We start from the raw sequence: 17,751 nt of genomic DNA, 5'->3' as shown, positions 1-17,751 counted from the left end.
TCATTTTTAATCACTGTACAACATGACTGAGAAGTTCTTTGACATGGGCACTCAGAAACAGAACAATATAAGCAGGTTGTGTGATGGTTTCCTCCTTATATCATTGTTTGTGCTCTTATTGGATGTTTATCACAATTTCTATCCACTGATAACCAGTGGGTGGTTCCTTACAAAGCCACTGCCTTGTTACGGCCTTGTTATGGAGGTGTCTGTGGCGTCGGCGCCCTCTAGTGGCTCTAGTGACCATAGACTGTAAAAAAAAAAAAAAAAAAAAAAAAAAAAAAAAAAGGACGTCCGCTTGCATGGCAACACAAAACTGCTCCCCCTGGTGGCTGGCTGCAGTATATACATTCCAGATGAGCTGTGGTCAAACTTTAAAAAAAAATAATACTCCTCGTAGAAATGTTTCTGACATCCGATTGTTGTGGTGATTTGAAGATATCATTTGGCTGTCTTGTATTGAAGTCCTCTTTTTTTCCGGAAAAGTTTTGTTTAGAGGTTAAAAAAGAGGCTTTAAGTCACGTTTAACAATGATTGACAGCTGCCTTTCTCGTGTATTTTTTTCGGGGACTGTAAAATACGTCGGGAGGTAGAGTCAAGAAGTAATTAGACTCTCGAAAGAAAAATAAAATATTATTTTGTTACCCAGCTCCACTCAGATTCTTCCAGAATCCCTCATCGTCTCTACTGCGCAGACTCTGCTGCACAACTGCTACAATGGCTGCGGCTGTGACGGAGCCACGCTGCCCACTCTGTATACAGTCTATGGTGCAGACTTGGGTGGTGCAGCCTGTGTTTCCCTGCCAGTCTGTATGTAGCCGTCCCCGTGGTAAGTTGCTAAATTATTAGCTCTGCTTAATGTCTTTTACATGTTTGTTTTCTTAAGTATTTTCCGTCTTGAATATAGACGAACTCTGTGGTGTAGCAATAAGCCGTTAGCTTCCACTTTTTTTTGTTTTAGCTGTTAATGCTGAAACCCGCCAGAGACGCTGTGAGACACCGCTGCCCTTTAAATCTATGTTTCCCAAATAAAAGTCAGAAAGAGGAAACAAAAACATTCCCAAAACATTGCTGGTAACCCCCCCCCCCCCCCCCCCCCCAAAAAAAAATAAAAAAAAAATAATAATAATAATAATAATAATAATAATAATAAAAATAAATAAATAAATAAATAAATTAAATACATAAATAAATAAAAAAAATTTTAAAAAAATGGTTTAATAGCTGAACACGCCCAGAATATGTGTGTGGTCTGCCAAGTTGTTGTGCTCTTGTGGTGAAAATGTAGAATCCAATCCAGTTGTTCAAAGGTAATCCAATCAGTTTTTGGCTACTGGATTAGGTTAAATTCTGAAAATGTGCTGTTCAAACTGGAAAGAAGGATTTCCAAATCGAATTAGATGACGTTATCTAACCCTTGTTTTGATCAAACCTTCAGTTTGTGTTGTTCAGAACTTTTCAGTTGGATTTGGATCCCTTTGATGCGAAAATACAAGATTATCCTGATGCCAACAGGGGGGCAGGATTTCAGGAAGAAAATGTGGGAAAACTTTAAAATTGGTCAAATAATACATCATTTGTACAGTTTAGTGTTGATACTTTTATTTGTATTTAGCGCTTGACTCTTAACTATTTTAGTGAAAAAGCAGATTAAGTTATCTTAGGCTATCAATGAAGCCTTTCGGTATAGTAAATTAAAAAAAAAATGAAAGAGCAGAAGCAGAGATACTCCTGGCAGAGGAACAAATCAAGCTGAACAAACTGCAGCAAACCAGAGAAAGACTTCAGATCCGCCTTGTGAAAACAGAGCTTAAAATGCTGGATGCAGATGAAGCCCTAACATTGTTTTTTTTCTAATTTTTATTTTGATAACTTTTGGTTGTTTTCAGAACATCCTCTTTTTATTTTTTTATGTATATTTGTTATTCAGCTGTTGTGGCTCAGATGAGAGCTTATAAAAGAAATTAAAAATAAAACACAGACAATGACCCATGTTAGCTCTTCTACTTTTTGTTCTTTACAGAGCTGGTAGCCCACATTATATGTTGTCCCATTTAGAGCACTGGTAATCCGGATTTGGTAATCTTGAAAACTGTATCTGGATCAGGGTGATCCAATCCAATGCTGCTTTGAAAAACCGGCATAAAACTGAGGTGGATTATGTGATCCTAGATAGCAAGAAATGGGATTTCTAAATCTGATTAGATTCTTTGAACACCTGGCCCTCAGTGATCCGGGTTATAGTGTTACATTTGTTGTAAATCAAGGATGAGACAGAAAGGATGAAGTAAAGTCTGTGACTCACCAAACTCCTGCTGCAGATCCTCAACATTTTTCTTCCAGAAAGTCTTCCTCACAGTTTTTACCAGTGTTTTAGGATTTGGATGTGAAACGTCCCCTGTCAGTGAGACGACTGAACCTGATTTCAGAATAACCTGCAGCCTGCTCCCTCTGAAATTATATAGAGCCACAAGCTGTTTGATTTTCCTAACAGTTTGACCCTCTGAACTTTATTTGTCTGCTTATCTTAAACAAGCTGGAGTCTTCATAAACCAGCCGGTGGGGTCAACTTTATTTATACCCGAGGGTAGATTTGTCTTGCAGACAGAGTGATCACATATCAGGACACAAACGAACACATCAAGCCTTGGTCAGAGTGACAAGACATCAAGTGCTCAATGAAAACCTCAAGGAGATAACTAAAAGTAATAAAAAGTCATGATAAAAGATTATGAAAAAGAGACAAAAAAGTTACAAGAATCGGACAAAGAGGAGAGAGCTGCTGCAAAAGGCAGCCGCAACCAACAGGGCGGGGCCTAGCAACCTATTCATATGTTGTTTACATCATGCTATTCCCAACTCCTAATATTACGTAACAGCTACACTACCACCAAGTGGTTATTCACTGTAACTGCACCTATCATTACACACAGCAGTCCCCGAAGTCCCTCTGGTTCGTCCATCTTGTTCCTCAGGGACTGGATGTTTCCCAGGATGACAGAGGGCAGAGGGGTCCGGCTGAGCTGCCGTCTCCTCAGGCGTAGTTTGACTCCTCTGCGTCTCCCTCTTTCCTCTCCCTCATGTCCCTTATTTTGTTAAAATCTCTCACTATAAAATCCGGTAACTGTGAGGTAACTGTGAGGTGAGTTCTGTACCACCACCTGGTAAGTTAAGTTGAATAAGCTCCTCACGGGTGTCAACAGTTTTCAGCTGGCCCACAGCTCCACTCTCCTCATGGGTGACAAGCCAGCACGATACAAGGCCAAACACGATGAAATGAAAGTAATCCATGGCATTATCTTTCTGTTACTGGAACTTAGAGCACTAAAAGTCGTCACCCGACCAAGGAATATAAAACCTAGGAACGTCTAAAATACAGCTCTCACTCACTGCCAGTCGCTGCGTGCACTTAGGCCCAGGTCCACAGACCTTGAGTGAGGGCCGGTGGACAGTTTAAAAATTTTACTTTGATCTGCTTAGAGGGACTCTGCAGGGCTACCCTCTGAGTCCACTCCTTTTTTGCTATTGCCATAGAGCCACTTGCAATAGCTATTCGTGGCAATAAAAATATTGAGAGTATAAGTAGAGGAGATATAGAACACAAGATCTCTCTATATGCCGACGACTTACTCCTCTTTGTTTCAAATCCTGCTTCTTCCGTTCCTGAAGCCCTTTCTGCATTTGAGACTTTTAGTCTTTTTTCAGGATATTAAATTAATTTAAACAAAAGCAAACTTTTCCCAATAAATAAGGTAGCTCTTGAATCAAATTATTCAAATTTCCCATTTAAAGTGGTGACTAGCCATTTTTATTACCTGGGGATCTGTGTCACGAGAGAATTTAAACAGCTTTTTAAACACAATTTTCTTAGTCTGTTTGACCAAGCCAAGACAATTCTGTCAAAGTGGTCCCCTTTGTCACTGTCTCTTATTGGAAGAATAAACTCAATCAAAATGACACTACTCCCAAAGTTTTTGTACCTTTTCCAGTGCCTCCCTGTCTTTATCCCAAAATCTTTTTTCAATGCTCTTGATTCTCTAATCACATCCTACATTTGGAATTGTAATCCTCCTAGACTGCGCAAAGCATTTCTCCAAAGATCTAAACAGGCTGGGGGTATGGCTTTACCCAACTTTCAATATTATTATTGGGCTGCGAATATTTGTTGTTTGCTGCATTGTGTGGATTTTCATCTTGATGCTTCGTCACCTGTTTGGGTTTCAATGGAGGTTGTTATTGTTATTTCATGACCAACTTTCTTATTTTCCTTAATACTGATATCAATAAAAAGACTGTTGAAAGAAAAAAAAGAAAAGTTTAACTTTTAGAGTTACAGAGGATAACTTAAGTACGACCAGTACACATGGACTGATGGTTTGAGGGTTTTAACCTTCTCACACAGAAACTTCCTGCTGCCAGAGATAAAGACCTGATACATCCTAAAGTCTTCAGAAGTCAGATTTGAAGCAGTTCTGACGAGTCTCTGTCCTTCTCTAAAAGTCTTTTTACTTACCTGTTAACTGCTTTAGCATTGCCTCAGGCTTCAGAGCCCCCAGAGGATCCAGAGTTTTGTCTCTCATCAGCAGTTACCGATTGTCCTGTTTTTAAAACAACAGACCCTTCAACCCCCACAGCTAAACACAGCCCCCGACTCCTCCTTCAGTAAATATATACTCCTCTACTTTACTGCTGGTATGTTTTCGCATCAACTGACTAACACTTGCTTAAGGCTATAGTGTTTGTTTTCAAGAAATGTGTGAGTGTGTGTGTGTGTGTTCCTGGTTTTGGTGCTGTGGCTCAGAGCTGGATAGAGACAGAGCAGCGATGGTATTAAGAGTGCGATCTCTGCGAGGTGACAGGGAAAACTTCTTCTAACCAGATATTCAGCTCCTTTAAGGACACATCACTAAAAATACTGTCCTCTTCCTCACACACACACACACACACACACACACACAGGCGCTACCTGGAGACAAGGCAGGAGAGTCATTGGACTGTGTGGCCAAGAGTGGGGCCCGACTGACTTTCTTACCCTGCTTTCAATGGAGCAAGTGCTAGTGCTAGCTCCTGGCTAGTGCCTGGGTTAGCACAGGTTCTTTGTGCAGTTTTGCAGCCAGAGTCTGCACAGTAGAGACTGCTAGGGATTCTGGGAGAATCTGAGTGGAGCCGGGTGACAAAAATATTTTTTTTTTCTTTCGAGAGTACAATCTCTTCTTGACTCCAACGTGTCAAACGTGATGTAAAACCTCGTTTTCAACCTCTAATAACTTATAAAAATGAAACTTCTTAGAAAAAGAGGACTTGAATACAAAGCAGCCAAATGATATCTTCAAATCATCACAACAATAAGACGTGAGAGACATTTCTACAAGGTGTATTTAATTTTTAAAGTTTGACCACAGCCCATCTGGAATGGCTGGAGAGACAGATTTTTTGGCTTATAGTGCAGCCAGCCACCAGGGGGAGCAGTTTGATGGTGACTTCACTTTGAGTAGAGCAAGACGACGTCCATTTCTTCAAGTCCAGGTGCTCAAAATAGTGCTTAGCTAGAGCGAAACACCAACTACATCAGGGGCCAGGGGCAGGGTTATCCTGACGAACAATCAGCATTGAAAAACTATGAGTAAAGTCATAAATTTAAGGAATTATTTCATCTTTTGGCACATCAGTATAACACTCGCACAAGTATAAAGGGGCAACGTATGAGACAATGCAGAAGTGCTAAAATCTGCTGTTTCTCGAGTGTTCCCTTGAGGCTGGCTCCGGAAGTCACATACACTCCAAGCCCAAATATAAAATATATCAAATAACTTCACGCAGGACAAAGGTAGCAACATCAAAATCATGTTATACATAGGTGATAACGCATTTTTATACTACATTTCTTAGTTCTGCTGATGGCCTATAGATATAGACTAAGATTATGAGTTTATACTTGTAAATTTGTGACATTTTTCTCCTAAATTTCTGCCTTTTTTCCCCTCATACATTAATGAGATTAATCTTGTGAATTAACAGTTTTTTTCTTTAACATGGCCCAATTCTCCCAAAACTTGAAATGGAGGTGACAGTACATGGGTACAATCAACAGTTGATTGCAACTCAGCTTTGGTTACTGTTGGCCTGACTCTGCCACAAAAAACAGCAACTCTTGTTTGTGAAACTCTTGTGCAAACGTTTCCCATTACTCCAAGAACAAAACACACACAACACAACACACAAACACTGGCTGCTGAAATGCCCATCACGAGGGATACATTTACTACTATTTACTATTTACTAAGCCTTGTAATTCTTAAGCACACAATAACTCATCTTAAAGGTAACACAACCATCAACCCCTGAGCAAAGTGTTGACCTTAACAGGCCCTGATATACTGGTAAAAGGGAGATCATAGGAGTACTGAATGCTGGTTTTGGGAAATTAAAAATGGTGGGAGGGACTTCCTGAGGAGGTTTAATCCCTAAACAGGGATGGCCTGATGCAAGGCCTGATGTTTCCCCACAAGGTGAGGAGAAGGAGGTGAGGATGACGTGCTGGATCTCAGGTGTGAGCTAAGAAGTGCGACATCGACCTGTCCTTCCATCCATCGTTATTGGGAACGTAAGATCTATCTCTTATAAGATGGACTAGCTAGCTGTGCTAACCCAGCAACAGAGGGAATACCAGAAGGCAGAGTAGTCTTTTCCTGTTGAGGAGTGTGTGTATAGCCGTGTCCTGATTCAGGATCTGCAGCCTGTCCCATTTCAAAGGCACCTCCAAATGCAGCCTCCTTTTCGGGTACCACGAGGAACGGATTCAGTGAATCCTTCGTAGCCTCATGCATCCCAAGATCCGTGATGATGCGTGTGAACGCCTAAGATGACGGACATGGCCCAACTCCAGAAGGAGTTCTGTTTTATCCAGATGTGAAGGATTTCTGGCAACAACCATGCTATTGTATTTCTAAAACATTAAAAAAGACTTTTGTTTTACTGTGAAAAAATGTGTTGTTTGGGCTCTTTTTAAATATACTGAGGAAAAAAGTTCTTATTAAAAGTTCCTATTCTTATAGTTCTAATCTCATTATTAAAAGGAAAAAATATGTTCATAAATGTAAATTCTCTGGGCAAAAACAAACAAACTTGGAATATATATATATATATATATATATATATATATATATATATATATATATATATATATATATATATATATATATATATATATATATATCAGGGAAATCAAAAATTACATTTAATCATTTCAGCAGCTTGTATTTTAGTATTTTATACCTTTCATTATCTACCATCTCCCCTAGCACTTGCTTAACTTTTGAAAAAGTACGTTGTTGCTTAACTCTCATGTAAATGGTGGTTCTATACTCTATCAATAAAGAAAATAATAACAATATTATTATCAATGATAGAAATAATAAAAGTAATAACTATGATTATCATGATGATGATGATGATGATTATTATTATAAGCAGCAGCCCCATTAATTGAGACACAGTCTATGTGTGTGACAGGTGACTTTTCAGAGAGCTATGCCACCAATGGCGCCTCTGTTTGTTTCATGGTTTACGTGTTAAATTTATTCTTAATAACTCCAACTAATTTTACAGTTTATGATGGATATGTAGTGACAAAGGAGAGGACTGGAGAGGCCTGCTGGTTTTAATCTCCTGGAAAGTTTTGAAGCCCTTTCTGAAGACAGAGCATGAGCGCCCTCTTGTGGCCAAAGCTGAGAACAGTATTTTAGTCTCTTGTTGGAAATCGTCTTTGTCTCTGCAGGTCCTGTGAAACCTCAGCAGAAAAAGCGTTTCGAGGATAAATTATGTTCAGAGCTAATGCAGAGAAATTTTTAATGTTTAGTGCGACGTTAGAAAAGTGTTCTGTGTGGAACAAATGAGACGGTGAGGCGTTTGCGGACACAGCAATTTGAGTTCCCTTTTCCGACTGCATTGAAAGCAGCATTATCTGCAGCGCTGCGGTCAGACAGACAGACAGGCAGACAGACAGATACATCTCACAGTGCAGGTCAGTGATTCACACGACAGTCGTGAGAAATATTCGGTGTATTTCCGGTAACCTAAGGGATAATCTTCGGTATGGACACGGAGGAGACTCAGGTGGAGCTGCAGGATGCTGGGACCAGAGATGCTGAAGATGCGGGGGCTCCAGCTCAGATCCCCGCGGATGCTGACCCGACCGAGGCCGATGTAAGCGAGGCCGACCTGGATCAGGAGGAGCAAGAAAAGCTGCCGATGACGGGAGCAGAAAACCGGGAGGAGGAGACTCAGTCTCCCCGAGATGGGGCGATGGCGGTGGCGGAGAAAAACGGCTCCTTGAAGCTGAAGATGCCCGAGGACGAGGAGGAGGAGGTGAAATTCACCGGGCTGAGCAAGGAGGAGCTGCTGAGGGTGGCCGGGACCCCTGGGTGAGGAGCACAGGCCCTCAGACACACGAAAGACACACATATACATTTATGATACACACAGTATCACCCACAATGAGTGATATTCCTCACCCAGGGTTAGCTCAACCTGACAGGGTGGGGCTCTCCGCATTTGTCCTGCAGGGGGCGACTCCTCAGTCATTAAGATTTCTCCTCAGCTGATTTATTCACTTCCTTTTCCCTGATGTATTTAAAGCTTCTTTGATGGGCTTCATCAATTAATTAGACTCTGGGAGACTGAAGACTTATGAGGCGCTGAGATTTTGTGTCAAAATAGTTTATACAGCAGCTGTGCCCCAGCCTGGAAAATAAAAGCCTGGTTTGAGCTTAGTCTGTAAGAAAGACCTTGAGCACCCATAACAACCTGATCTAACTTATCGCCCAGCTGCTCTGCAAACACTGTGAGAATGAATTTTCATTCTTACTCTGACCTTCAGTGTGATCTGACACCATGCATGTATCTTGCGCTTTTTGACTGCAGGAAATGTCACCAGGAACTAGGAACTATCTAAAGAAATTTGTGCTTTTTAATTGCAGACACTAGGGTGTACATTTCTGTTCATAAAAACAAGGTGGCAGGTCAGCAAACCAGGGTGGGGCATCATGTCAGTTACTTCACAGTTAAAGGATAAGTTTGGTTATTACAGCTTTTACATTGTTTATAGAATGAAGTAGAGCAAAATACTCACCCAGAAGGCTTTCCTGATCCAAGCAGTGCTTCGGGAGATATTTAGATCCAAAATCGTGCAGCAGGCGTCTGTATAATGGGATCCATCAGGGGAAAGACAGCGCCGCTCCTAACACTGCATTAATCGTCCAAAAACTCATGTTTTTCACCAATATTCCATCATGGTCCGCTCCGGGTTAGTCCTCTGCTGCAGTCTGTGTCACTCCAGACAGCGCTGTGTGGCTGCACTGACCTCTGAACTGACGAAGACTTTGTTTACGTTTGCCCCTCAAAGAAAGGAGGAAGTGGAGTCAGCTCTCCAGAGAGTACTGCGCATGTGCGGAGGGGCAAACGTAAACAAAGTCTTCGTCAGTTCAGAGGTTAGTACAGCCACACAGCGCTGTCTGGAGTGACACAGACTGCAGCAGAGGACTAACCCGGAGCGGACCATGATGGAATATTGGTGAAAAATATGAGTTTTTGGACGATTAATGCAGTTTTAGGAGCGGCGCTGTCTATGGATCCCATTATACGGACGACTGCTGCACGATTTTGGATCTAAATATCTCCCGAAGCACTGCTTGGATCAGGAAAGCCTTCTGGGTGAGTATTTTGTTCTACTTCATTCTATAAACAATGTAAAAGCTGTATAAACCAAACTTATCCTTTAACCCCTTCATGTGTTGTCAGGTGGGTGCGGACCCGCTGGGCGCTGCTGGTGGTGTTCTGGCTCGGCTGGTTGGGGATGCTCGCTGGAGCGGTTCTCATCATCTTGCAGGCTCCTCGCTGCAGAGATCTGCCCAACACCAACTGGTGGAACGATGGTCCGCTGTACCAGATTGGGAACATCCAGGCCTTCACCGAGAGTCGTAACCTGAAGGGTGAGAACAATAGTATTAGTGATGCTAACACTTACCTTTTTAGCCTTTATAGCTAATAATATTCATATTTGCTAATTTTGTGTTAGCAGCCTTAGCTTGGAGTTTGTTGCATGCTAAAACATGTTGTGGTTTATTTATTAGATAATAGTGTTGTGTCTTTTTCTGGAGGTTCAGGCTGAGGCAGATCTTTAGTCCTGAGGCTCCATCTTATCTGACTTCTAAACTCCAAACTTCTCTAAACAAAAGTTTGGAGTGTCAAATCAAATCAAGAATCAGAAGTCAGAGTTACAGACTGAAATAGGCGTTGTTTTTCTAGTAAATCAGAAATGGCTTGTCTGTTTGCTTGTATACGGCAAATAACATGGTGGAAAATACACAAGAATGGAAAGCCCCTTAAAGTTCCTGACAATTTTAATCAACAGAAAGAAAATATTAGAGCTAGGCTTGGACAATTAGAAATGGTTAATGTAGAAAAAATATCACAACTTGGCTTTAGTGTGCTGACGCAGTTTGCAGGTGTTTTCAAGGCCCATCAGACGTGCAATCATTTCCTTGTGGAGTGAAACATGAAACATTCCTCTGCGGGACAGAAACATCAGCGGCCTTTGCAGACACAGAGACTTCTTAGACTCCTGCCGACAAACTACTATCAGACCATTTTTAATATAATACATGTATGTAATGTTTGTATCATGTAGTGAATGTGTGAAATCACATAAAACATTATAGTTGTGTAATATGTGCAAAAAGAGTGCGGTTCAGCTTTGTGGTTTCTCTGTCAGGCCTCAGTCTGTTCTACTTTTCTTTTGTTGTTTCCATTCACTGCCCATTTTTCTACACACACAGGAGAAAACAAATTTGCAGATACATTTCAGAAGGGCTTCTTTCATTTAACCTTTTTTATCACTTCAAAACCCTTCAAAAACTTCCACTTCCTTCTTCTATCACTTACTATGAACTTTTAACCACTTACGACAACTATAACACTCAAGAGCTTCAACAGTAGCACCATAGAAAACCAGGCCAACATAACGAGGTTACATATCAATTCACTGGAGTTTAACATTTTAGCTAAGACAGAGAAAAGCTAACACTTGCAGTTGAACAGCAACACAAGTTATCAACTAGCCTAGCTAATCATGTTAGCGTACAGCAACATTAGCTAAGATTTTATCGAATGCTATCTCTTGCTGCAGTGACACACTTTCTGTGATGAACTAGCAGCTAATGTTAGCACACAACCTCTTAACCTCAAACATTAAGTTCTGTATATCCATATTGTTCAGCTACATCTGAATTCCGAGTAAGCTTTAAAATGTGTTGAGTGCTAATACTATTGGTATTGTTTTCACATTTTACTTCTGAGCCAGCTACAGCATTTTAAGAGCTGAATTGATGTAAGTTCCTTATTTCCTTTTTTCAAAATTAGCTGTGGGAAAATTAGCTCAAACACTTACTATAGTGACTCATTTCCAGAGGTGTGAAAAAATATCGATACGGCAGTATACCACAATACTTTGACCAGGGATAAAATATGGATAATTCAACTCTTAATATCGATATTTTGCTAAAATAGAAATTTGTTTAGTCAATCTAAAATCATTTCAAGTTACATTTTTTTACAGTGTTGTAGACTGATGAAATAATAATGAAAGTCATGTTTGATTATTATTTCAATATTAGATTTTTATGAGTAACATTGGTTACACCAAGTGACATTTAGCAGTTTCACCAACTGACCACGTCTTTCATCCTTAATTTATTTTTGCAACATTAGTTTAATGTCACAGTTGTTTAAGTGACAACCATTACACATTTTATATTTTCAAGTTAAGTGCATGTATAAAACTCATCTGACGCATCTGACTTTCTTGATATCAACCACAGTAGAATAAAAAAGCTGTTTTCAATCAATCAAATAGTTAACTATAAGGAATATCTCATATATTAGTGTTTTGATATTGTGATATTATAGTATCGTGACCCAAGTCTTGTGATGCATACTGTATCGCAAGGTTCTAGCCAATACTCACCCCTACTTATTTCCATACATATTAGAAAGAGCTAAAACTAGTAAACGCCTCCTAACAAGTCCTGTGAGTTTGTTAATTTTAAAGTTATGAAATATTTAGCTACAGAAACATCAGCTCAGAATTTACTAAATACTCCAAGAAGCTATCAGCCACAGTTGAGCAACAACCAATGCATTTCAAGCTGACATCACTGTAGCAAAGACTATAACTGGCATCCAGACTTACAGTTTAGCTGAGGGGTGGATTAATAACACAGTCCATCTCTGCTGACTGTGTGTCTGTTGGTGAAGCAGAACTGAAACTCAAGACTCAAGAGAAGCAGAAGTCAGACAGCTGATGCAGATATTTTTCTGTCACAGCATGCAGGACCTAACACACTTACAAAGAGCAGAGGTCAAATCTAGGAAATTAACACACATATGTATCTATTTTTGACTGATTCATCCATATAAATGGCCAAAACAAAGATATGAAGTTTCACTCCTCTCCACCTTCTCCTCCTCAGGTGTGGAGCAGAGGATTGGCAGTCTGTCTGAGCTGAAGGTGAAGGGTCTTGTTATCGGTCCCATCCATGTTGCGCCTGCCGATGAAGCGATAAATCTGAGGTTTGAGGAGGTTTCCTCAGAGAACGGAAACCTGGAGCAGTTCAAAGGTCTCGTCCAGGCTGCTCACAAGAAGGGTGAGAAAGACGTGGAAATAACTGAGGGATGCTCTGAACTTAATCAGAGCGTTAGCATGTTATTAATGTAAAGAGATAAGTTATTGTTTGGTGTGCCTGCAGGTATTTCTGTTGTTCTGGATCTGACACCAAACTACCAGGGAACATCTGGATCCTGGTTCTCCAACACCAGCGTGACCAGCGTGGCTGAGAGGCTGAAGGTGAGCGCTCAGATACTGGAGACGTAACTCAGACAAATCTGTACTCAGACATGAGGCTCAGTTTTAGATTGATGTGATGTGCATCTATCATAAAATAATCAAAAAAATCTAAAACCACGTTGTTGACTTCCTCTCTTTCTGTAATCAGTCTGCTCTGGTGTTCTGGCTGGATCAAGGCGTGGATGGCGTGCAGCTGTCGGGTGTGGAGCGTGTTGCTGCCACGGTGCCCTCTCTGTGGATGGATATCCGAGCCATCGTCCAGAACGTGACGGACGAGAAGTCCAACAAGAGGTCAGAAGACCAGATATTTTGCTGTGTGGGCTCCGAGATTTGGAGAATAAAACTGAACACAGCTTCTTATGTTTGGTTCTGACTCTGAGGTCAGAAACCAGATCTTTCCCAGACCATCATTGATATATTTTGGTCCCTAATCACTCAGAGCTTTATAAACTAACAGCAGTATTCTAAAATCTATTTTCTGACAGACATGGGGCCAGAGTGAAGACCTCAGGCCGCGACTGATGTGATCCATGTTCTTGGTTTTAGTGAGGACTTAGGCTGCTATGAATCAGCTAAGAAATAGAAAATTAAGCTACTCATTGGTTTGTTACAGAACATGTGACATCATAATGTATAACAGTGTGTTGTTGGCATATTAATGGTAACTTAGTTTGCTGTTTCCTGTAATCTTTTTTTGTTTAAGTTACTCTTTGGGCTTTTTATGCCTTTAATAGGACAGAGGACAGCACCTAGAGTAGGAAAGGGTGGGTACGGTTTGGTACGGTGGGCTTGGTCATGTAGGCTTAAGCTTGAATTATAATGACACACCAGCTTGTTAAAATATGCAACTATGGGGTTATAGTGCTCTGAAAACACAGTTTCATGTGGAGTCCCTCAAGGTTCCATCCTGGGGCCTCTTCTGTTTGACATCTATAGCCCCGTTTCCACCAAGCAGTCCGGCTTAGATCAGTACGGTTTGGCTTGGTTAAGCTTGGTTCAGTTTGTGTTTCCTCAGCCAACCATGCCCCCTTGTGGTAGGCGGCATGTAAGCTTGATGCTAACAGCCGCATCAGTAACATAATATTGAAACGCCATAGCAGTGCGACACAGTGTATCCCGCTAATAAAATGAAGAAGAAAAACATGACACAGTAAACAAAGAGCAACAATGGAAGACATGCTGCAATTTGTCTTCTTTTTGATTGGCATGTGGCTCTTTGTTACAAAGAGCAATCAAGCTGTGTGTTGCATGGTAAGTGACAATTCTTTCGACCGATCCGTGGTCTGCAGTGTTGTAGCTCCACTTTTAGAGAGCGGGTCAATTTAGTCTGGCACCCCTACAAAAGGGTCCCAAAAAGTGGAATGGCTCGTCTCAGTTATTTGGGGATCTGGCCCGGGATTAGTCAGTGAACCAAACTGAACCACTTGGTAGAAATGGGGCTTCCGACCACTAGGCTATCTGTGCTGGGCTGTCTCTGAAAATCTGAGCCAGTGGGGACATATATGTCATCCCACTTATTTGCAACCTTCTGTTTGGGGTACCAGACATACTGCTGTGATCCCAAAGGTGGAGCTACAACACTGCAGACTGTTGATTCGTCAAACGAATCGTCACTTACCATGAAACACACAGTCTTCTCTGAAACAAAGCTTGATTGCACTTTGTAACAAAGAGACACATACCAATCAAAAACAAACGGATCACTAGCTGTCTTCCATTGTTGCTCTTTGTTAACTGTGTTACAGTTTTCTTCTACGTTGGATTTATGAGCAGGGTACATTGCGTTGCGCTGCTATGGCTTCATGCTATTATTTAACTGATGCAGCTATCGGCATCCGGCTAACATGTCGCCTACCACGAAGGGGCACAGTTGGGCTGTGGAAGCACAAATAGGACCAGATATAACCGAGCCAAACTGTACTGATCTAAACCGAACTGCTTGGTGGAAAAAGGGCTATAGTGGTCAAACAGAAGAGGCCCCAGGATGGAGCCTTGGGGGACTCCACATTAAAACTATGTTTTCAAAGAACTTAAACCACATAGTTATGTATTCTAACTAGCTGCTGTGTCATCATAATCTAAGTTTAAGGCTACATATCAGCTTTTTGTATTTGCACATAGTCTTGAATTTGTGTCAGATATCGTTTTCAAATATTATCATATTACACATAAGTCCTAAGAAAAGTTCTAAAAAATGAAAGAAAAAACGCACAGTCCCCCAGCTCTTGTTTCCCAAATGTTTCCCAAACATTCGGATCTGGCAAACCTCACAATTATTTTGGCTTCACTTTATGGGATCTGCTGGTCATCCATCTTTCATGCAGTTTTTTTTTTTTTTTTTTTCAGAGTCCTGATCGGCGTCACTGAGCGCTCTGCCGCTGAAGACGTCTCTGCCCTCCTCTCCTCCACCGGTGTCGACCTGCTGATCTCCAGGGTCCTCCGCCCTGGCAGCACTGATGCCACTGAGCACGCTCAGTCTGTCCAGCTGCTGTACTCATCCCACAGTCAGAGTCAGCTGGCCTGGAGTATAGGGGGGCAGGGTCTGGGTCACATGGCATCACTGGTTGGCCCCGCTCTTGTCAAACTGAACTTACTGTTGCTTCTCACGCTGCCTGGGACGCCCGTGGTCAACTACGGAGACGAGATCGGACTGATGGACGAGGTGAGACCAGATACGTGTGACGGTTTCATAACAAGTTTGAGTTCTCAGTCATTATCGTTGATGATCACTGATTTAAGCCCCGCCTTTTGAGTGATCCTGTAACCATTTCTGTTAAAGGGCACTGTGTTTCCCAGAATGCTTTGGGACTCTGACGAGAAGCTGAATGAGACTCTGGAGGTAAACAAGACATACACTTGACACTGAGTCCAGAATTATTTAAAGCAGCTGTGAAACTAAAGTGTTATTCTCTCTATGTGTGTTCAGAGAGAGCGCGATGAGCGTCTGACCTCTCGTCGGTTATTCAGCGCTCTGAGTGAGCTGCGGCGTAAAGAGCGCTCCCTGATGTTTGGGGACTTCCTGCTCCTCTCTAACTCCACCTCCTCACTGGCGTACCTGCGTGTCTGGGATCAAAGCCCACGCTTCCTGGCGGCATTCAACTGGGCGGAGGAAGCGGCAGTGCTGCAGCTGAGCGGCGCCTTGCTGCCTCAGGAGGCCGAGGTCATCCTCAGCACCGACAGCACGGCCCTGCCTGCTGACACCAAAGTGGACCTGAGGGTCCTCAAGCTTGGCCCTGGTCAGTCTGCACTCCTCAAGTTCCCCTACACTGGGTAGAGTTTGAGTTAAAGAAGCTGTTGACTCAAGCTTCAGTCAGATAATGATGTTAAAAGTTGTGGTGAATTAAATGTTAAAATTAAACTTTGTGACATCACAGCTGCTTCCTGTTCCATTCCCAAGCTGATATTTGTGATGATTTTTGAGTTTTAAAGCTTTTCACACAGAAAACAGGAAAGGTTTTAGAAAGAAAACTTCTGGAGTTTTGTGTAGTGAGTCTAAACTCATCAGAATGAGTTTGTTTACACTTGTAGTTACACACCTCGCTGTTTACAGACCTCAAAAACACATTTGAAATAATTTAAATTTTTGTTACTTTTAACATTTTTTGAAGACTTTGTGCAGATGTCTTCGACTTCCTTGGGTTTAATTATGAGAAAGTGCCACAATTTGTTCTTAACCCTTGTTTTTTTATCATGAAAATAAAGTTAAATGTGAAGCAATGGTCTGCTGTTTTTTATTCATGTTCCGGGGCGGACACTAGAGCACTGATTTTTAATTTTTGTGATGTAGCAGGAAACATTTGCTTGTACGTAAACTGTGTAAATTCAGGGGCTTCAGCCTTTGGAGGACCCAGCGTTTAAGCTTTGGCTTCTGAACAGACAAATATGTAAAACAAGACAATATTAGGATTACTTAAAAAGTCCTTACACAAAATTAAAATGAGGAAAATATCTGAAGTTTCAGTTTAGCTGAACTCATCTGAATGCCAGCAATATGAAGATGAACTGAGGTTTAATAGGGCTGAGTTTGATTCACTTCAGATACTGTCCTGCAGGGGGCAGCAGGAGCACATCAAACCTCACTGTGCACCTGAACTTTGCTTTTAACTGTATGAACAGTGTTTCTGCTAACATGCTGGAGTTCTGCTGCTTAATAAAATCACAATCCTGCTGCTGACATTTGAGACATAAATCTTTAAATCTCCAAAAATTTTAAAACAATCTGTTGTGTTTGCAGACGTGGAGGCTCCAGGGATCAGTCTCAGAGGAACAGGAAGGAGAAGGGAAAACACTGTTGAGATGTCTCACTTTGTCAGATTTTCAAAGGCTGAATTTTTTCCCTCCTTTTTCCTCTGTGCTGATCGAACAGAATGCTCCGAATATAATTTCTCTGAAGCTTTATATTTCCATCATCTCCAAAGTGATCTCAGGGGTTTCTTCCTTTTATTATTGAGAGTCATCTTCTTATTCCCTGCACCTGCTTACCTGAGCAGCATCAAACATTCAATCAACAGAGAGAACGACATCGATCTGGCGCATACAAGCAGCGCTCTTCGTGCTCCTCCTGAGGGAGCTGCAGAGCCGCTCACGGGCGATGAATTAAAGATGTTTTATTCTGAAGGAGCTCAGAGACGTCTCGGCCTCCTCATGAATAACGCACGAGCCCCCAGGTGGCCGACAGGTAATCAGAGTCTGCTGGTTTTTAATCTATAATTCAGATTTTACATTTAATTTTTACACCTGATCATAAATCTCCTGCGGGTGGCAGTAAGCCTGAGAGAAGGAGCGTTAAAACATACAGGTGTGCAGAGAGTGATGTAATGTGTATTTGTGGTTAAGAATCCTCCTCTGTA

At 41.5% G+C, this 17,751-nt stretch overlaps 1 protein-coding gene across 1 annotated transcript; it reads left to right on the top strand.

Annotated features, from left to right (window-relative positions):
* Positions 1 to 7,779: 7,779 nt before the first annotated feature.
* Positions 7,780 to 16,599, top strand: slc3a2b (solute carrier family 3 member 2b). The gene is made up of 8 exons (XM_074692760.1): positions 7,780 to 8,423; positions 9,799 to 9,989; positions 12,528 to 12,701; positions 12,804 to 12,901; positions 13,050 to 13,192; positions 15,248 to 15,563; positions 15,681 to 15,740; positions 15,828 to 16,599. The coding sequence occupies exons 1-8, from the start codon at positions 8,095 to 8,097 to the stop codon at positions 16,173 to 16,175; spliced, it is 1,659 nt and encodes a 552-aa protein (XP_074548861.1). The 5' UTR covers positions 7,780 to 8,094; the 3' UTR covers positions 16,176 to 16,599.
* The last annotated feature ends 1,152 nt before the right edge of the window (positions 16,600 to 17,751 follow it).

This window comes from Halichoeres trimaculatus, unplaced genomic scaffold (assembly GCF_033239565.1).
Source record: "Halichoeres trimaculatus isolate MK-OKI-2021-1 unplaced genomic scaffold, fHalTri1.1 fHalTri1_scaffold_17, whole genome shotgun sequence".
NCBI lineage: Eukaryota > Metazoa > Chordata > Actinopteri > Labriformes > Labridae > Halichoeres > Halichoeres trimaculatus.
Note: the sequence above shows the minus strand (reverse complement) of the source record. Positions and strands in the feature narration are given on the sequence as shown.

Coding starts and splice junctions, on each gene's coding strand:
- slc3a2b (XM_074692760.1), top strand. CDS start 8,095: ATGGACACGGAGGAGACTCAGGTGGAGCTGCAGGATGCTGGGACCAGA. Junction 12,702..12,803: donor CCAGGCTGCTCACAAGAAGG/GTGAGAAAGACG, acceptor GTGTGCCTGCAG/GTATTTCTGTTGTTCTGGAT. Junction 15,564..15,680: donor AGATCGGACTGATGGACGAG/GTGAGACCAGAT, acceptor TTTCTGTTAAAG/GGCACTGTGTTTCCCAGAAT.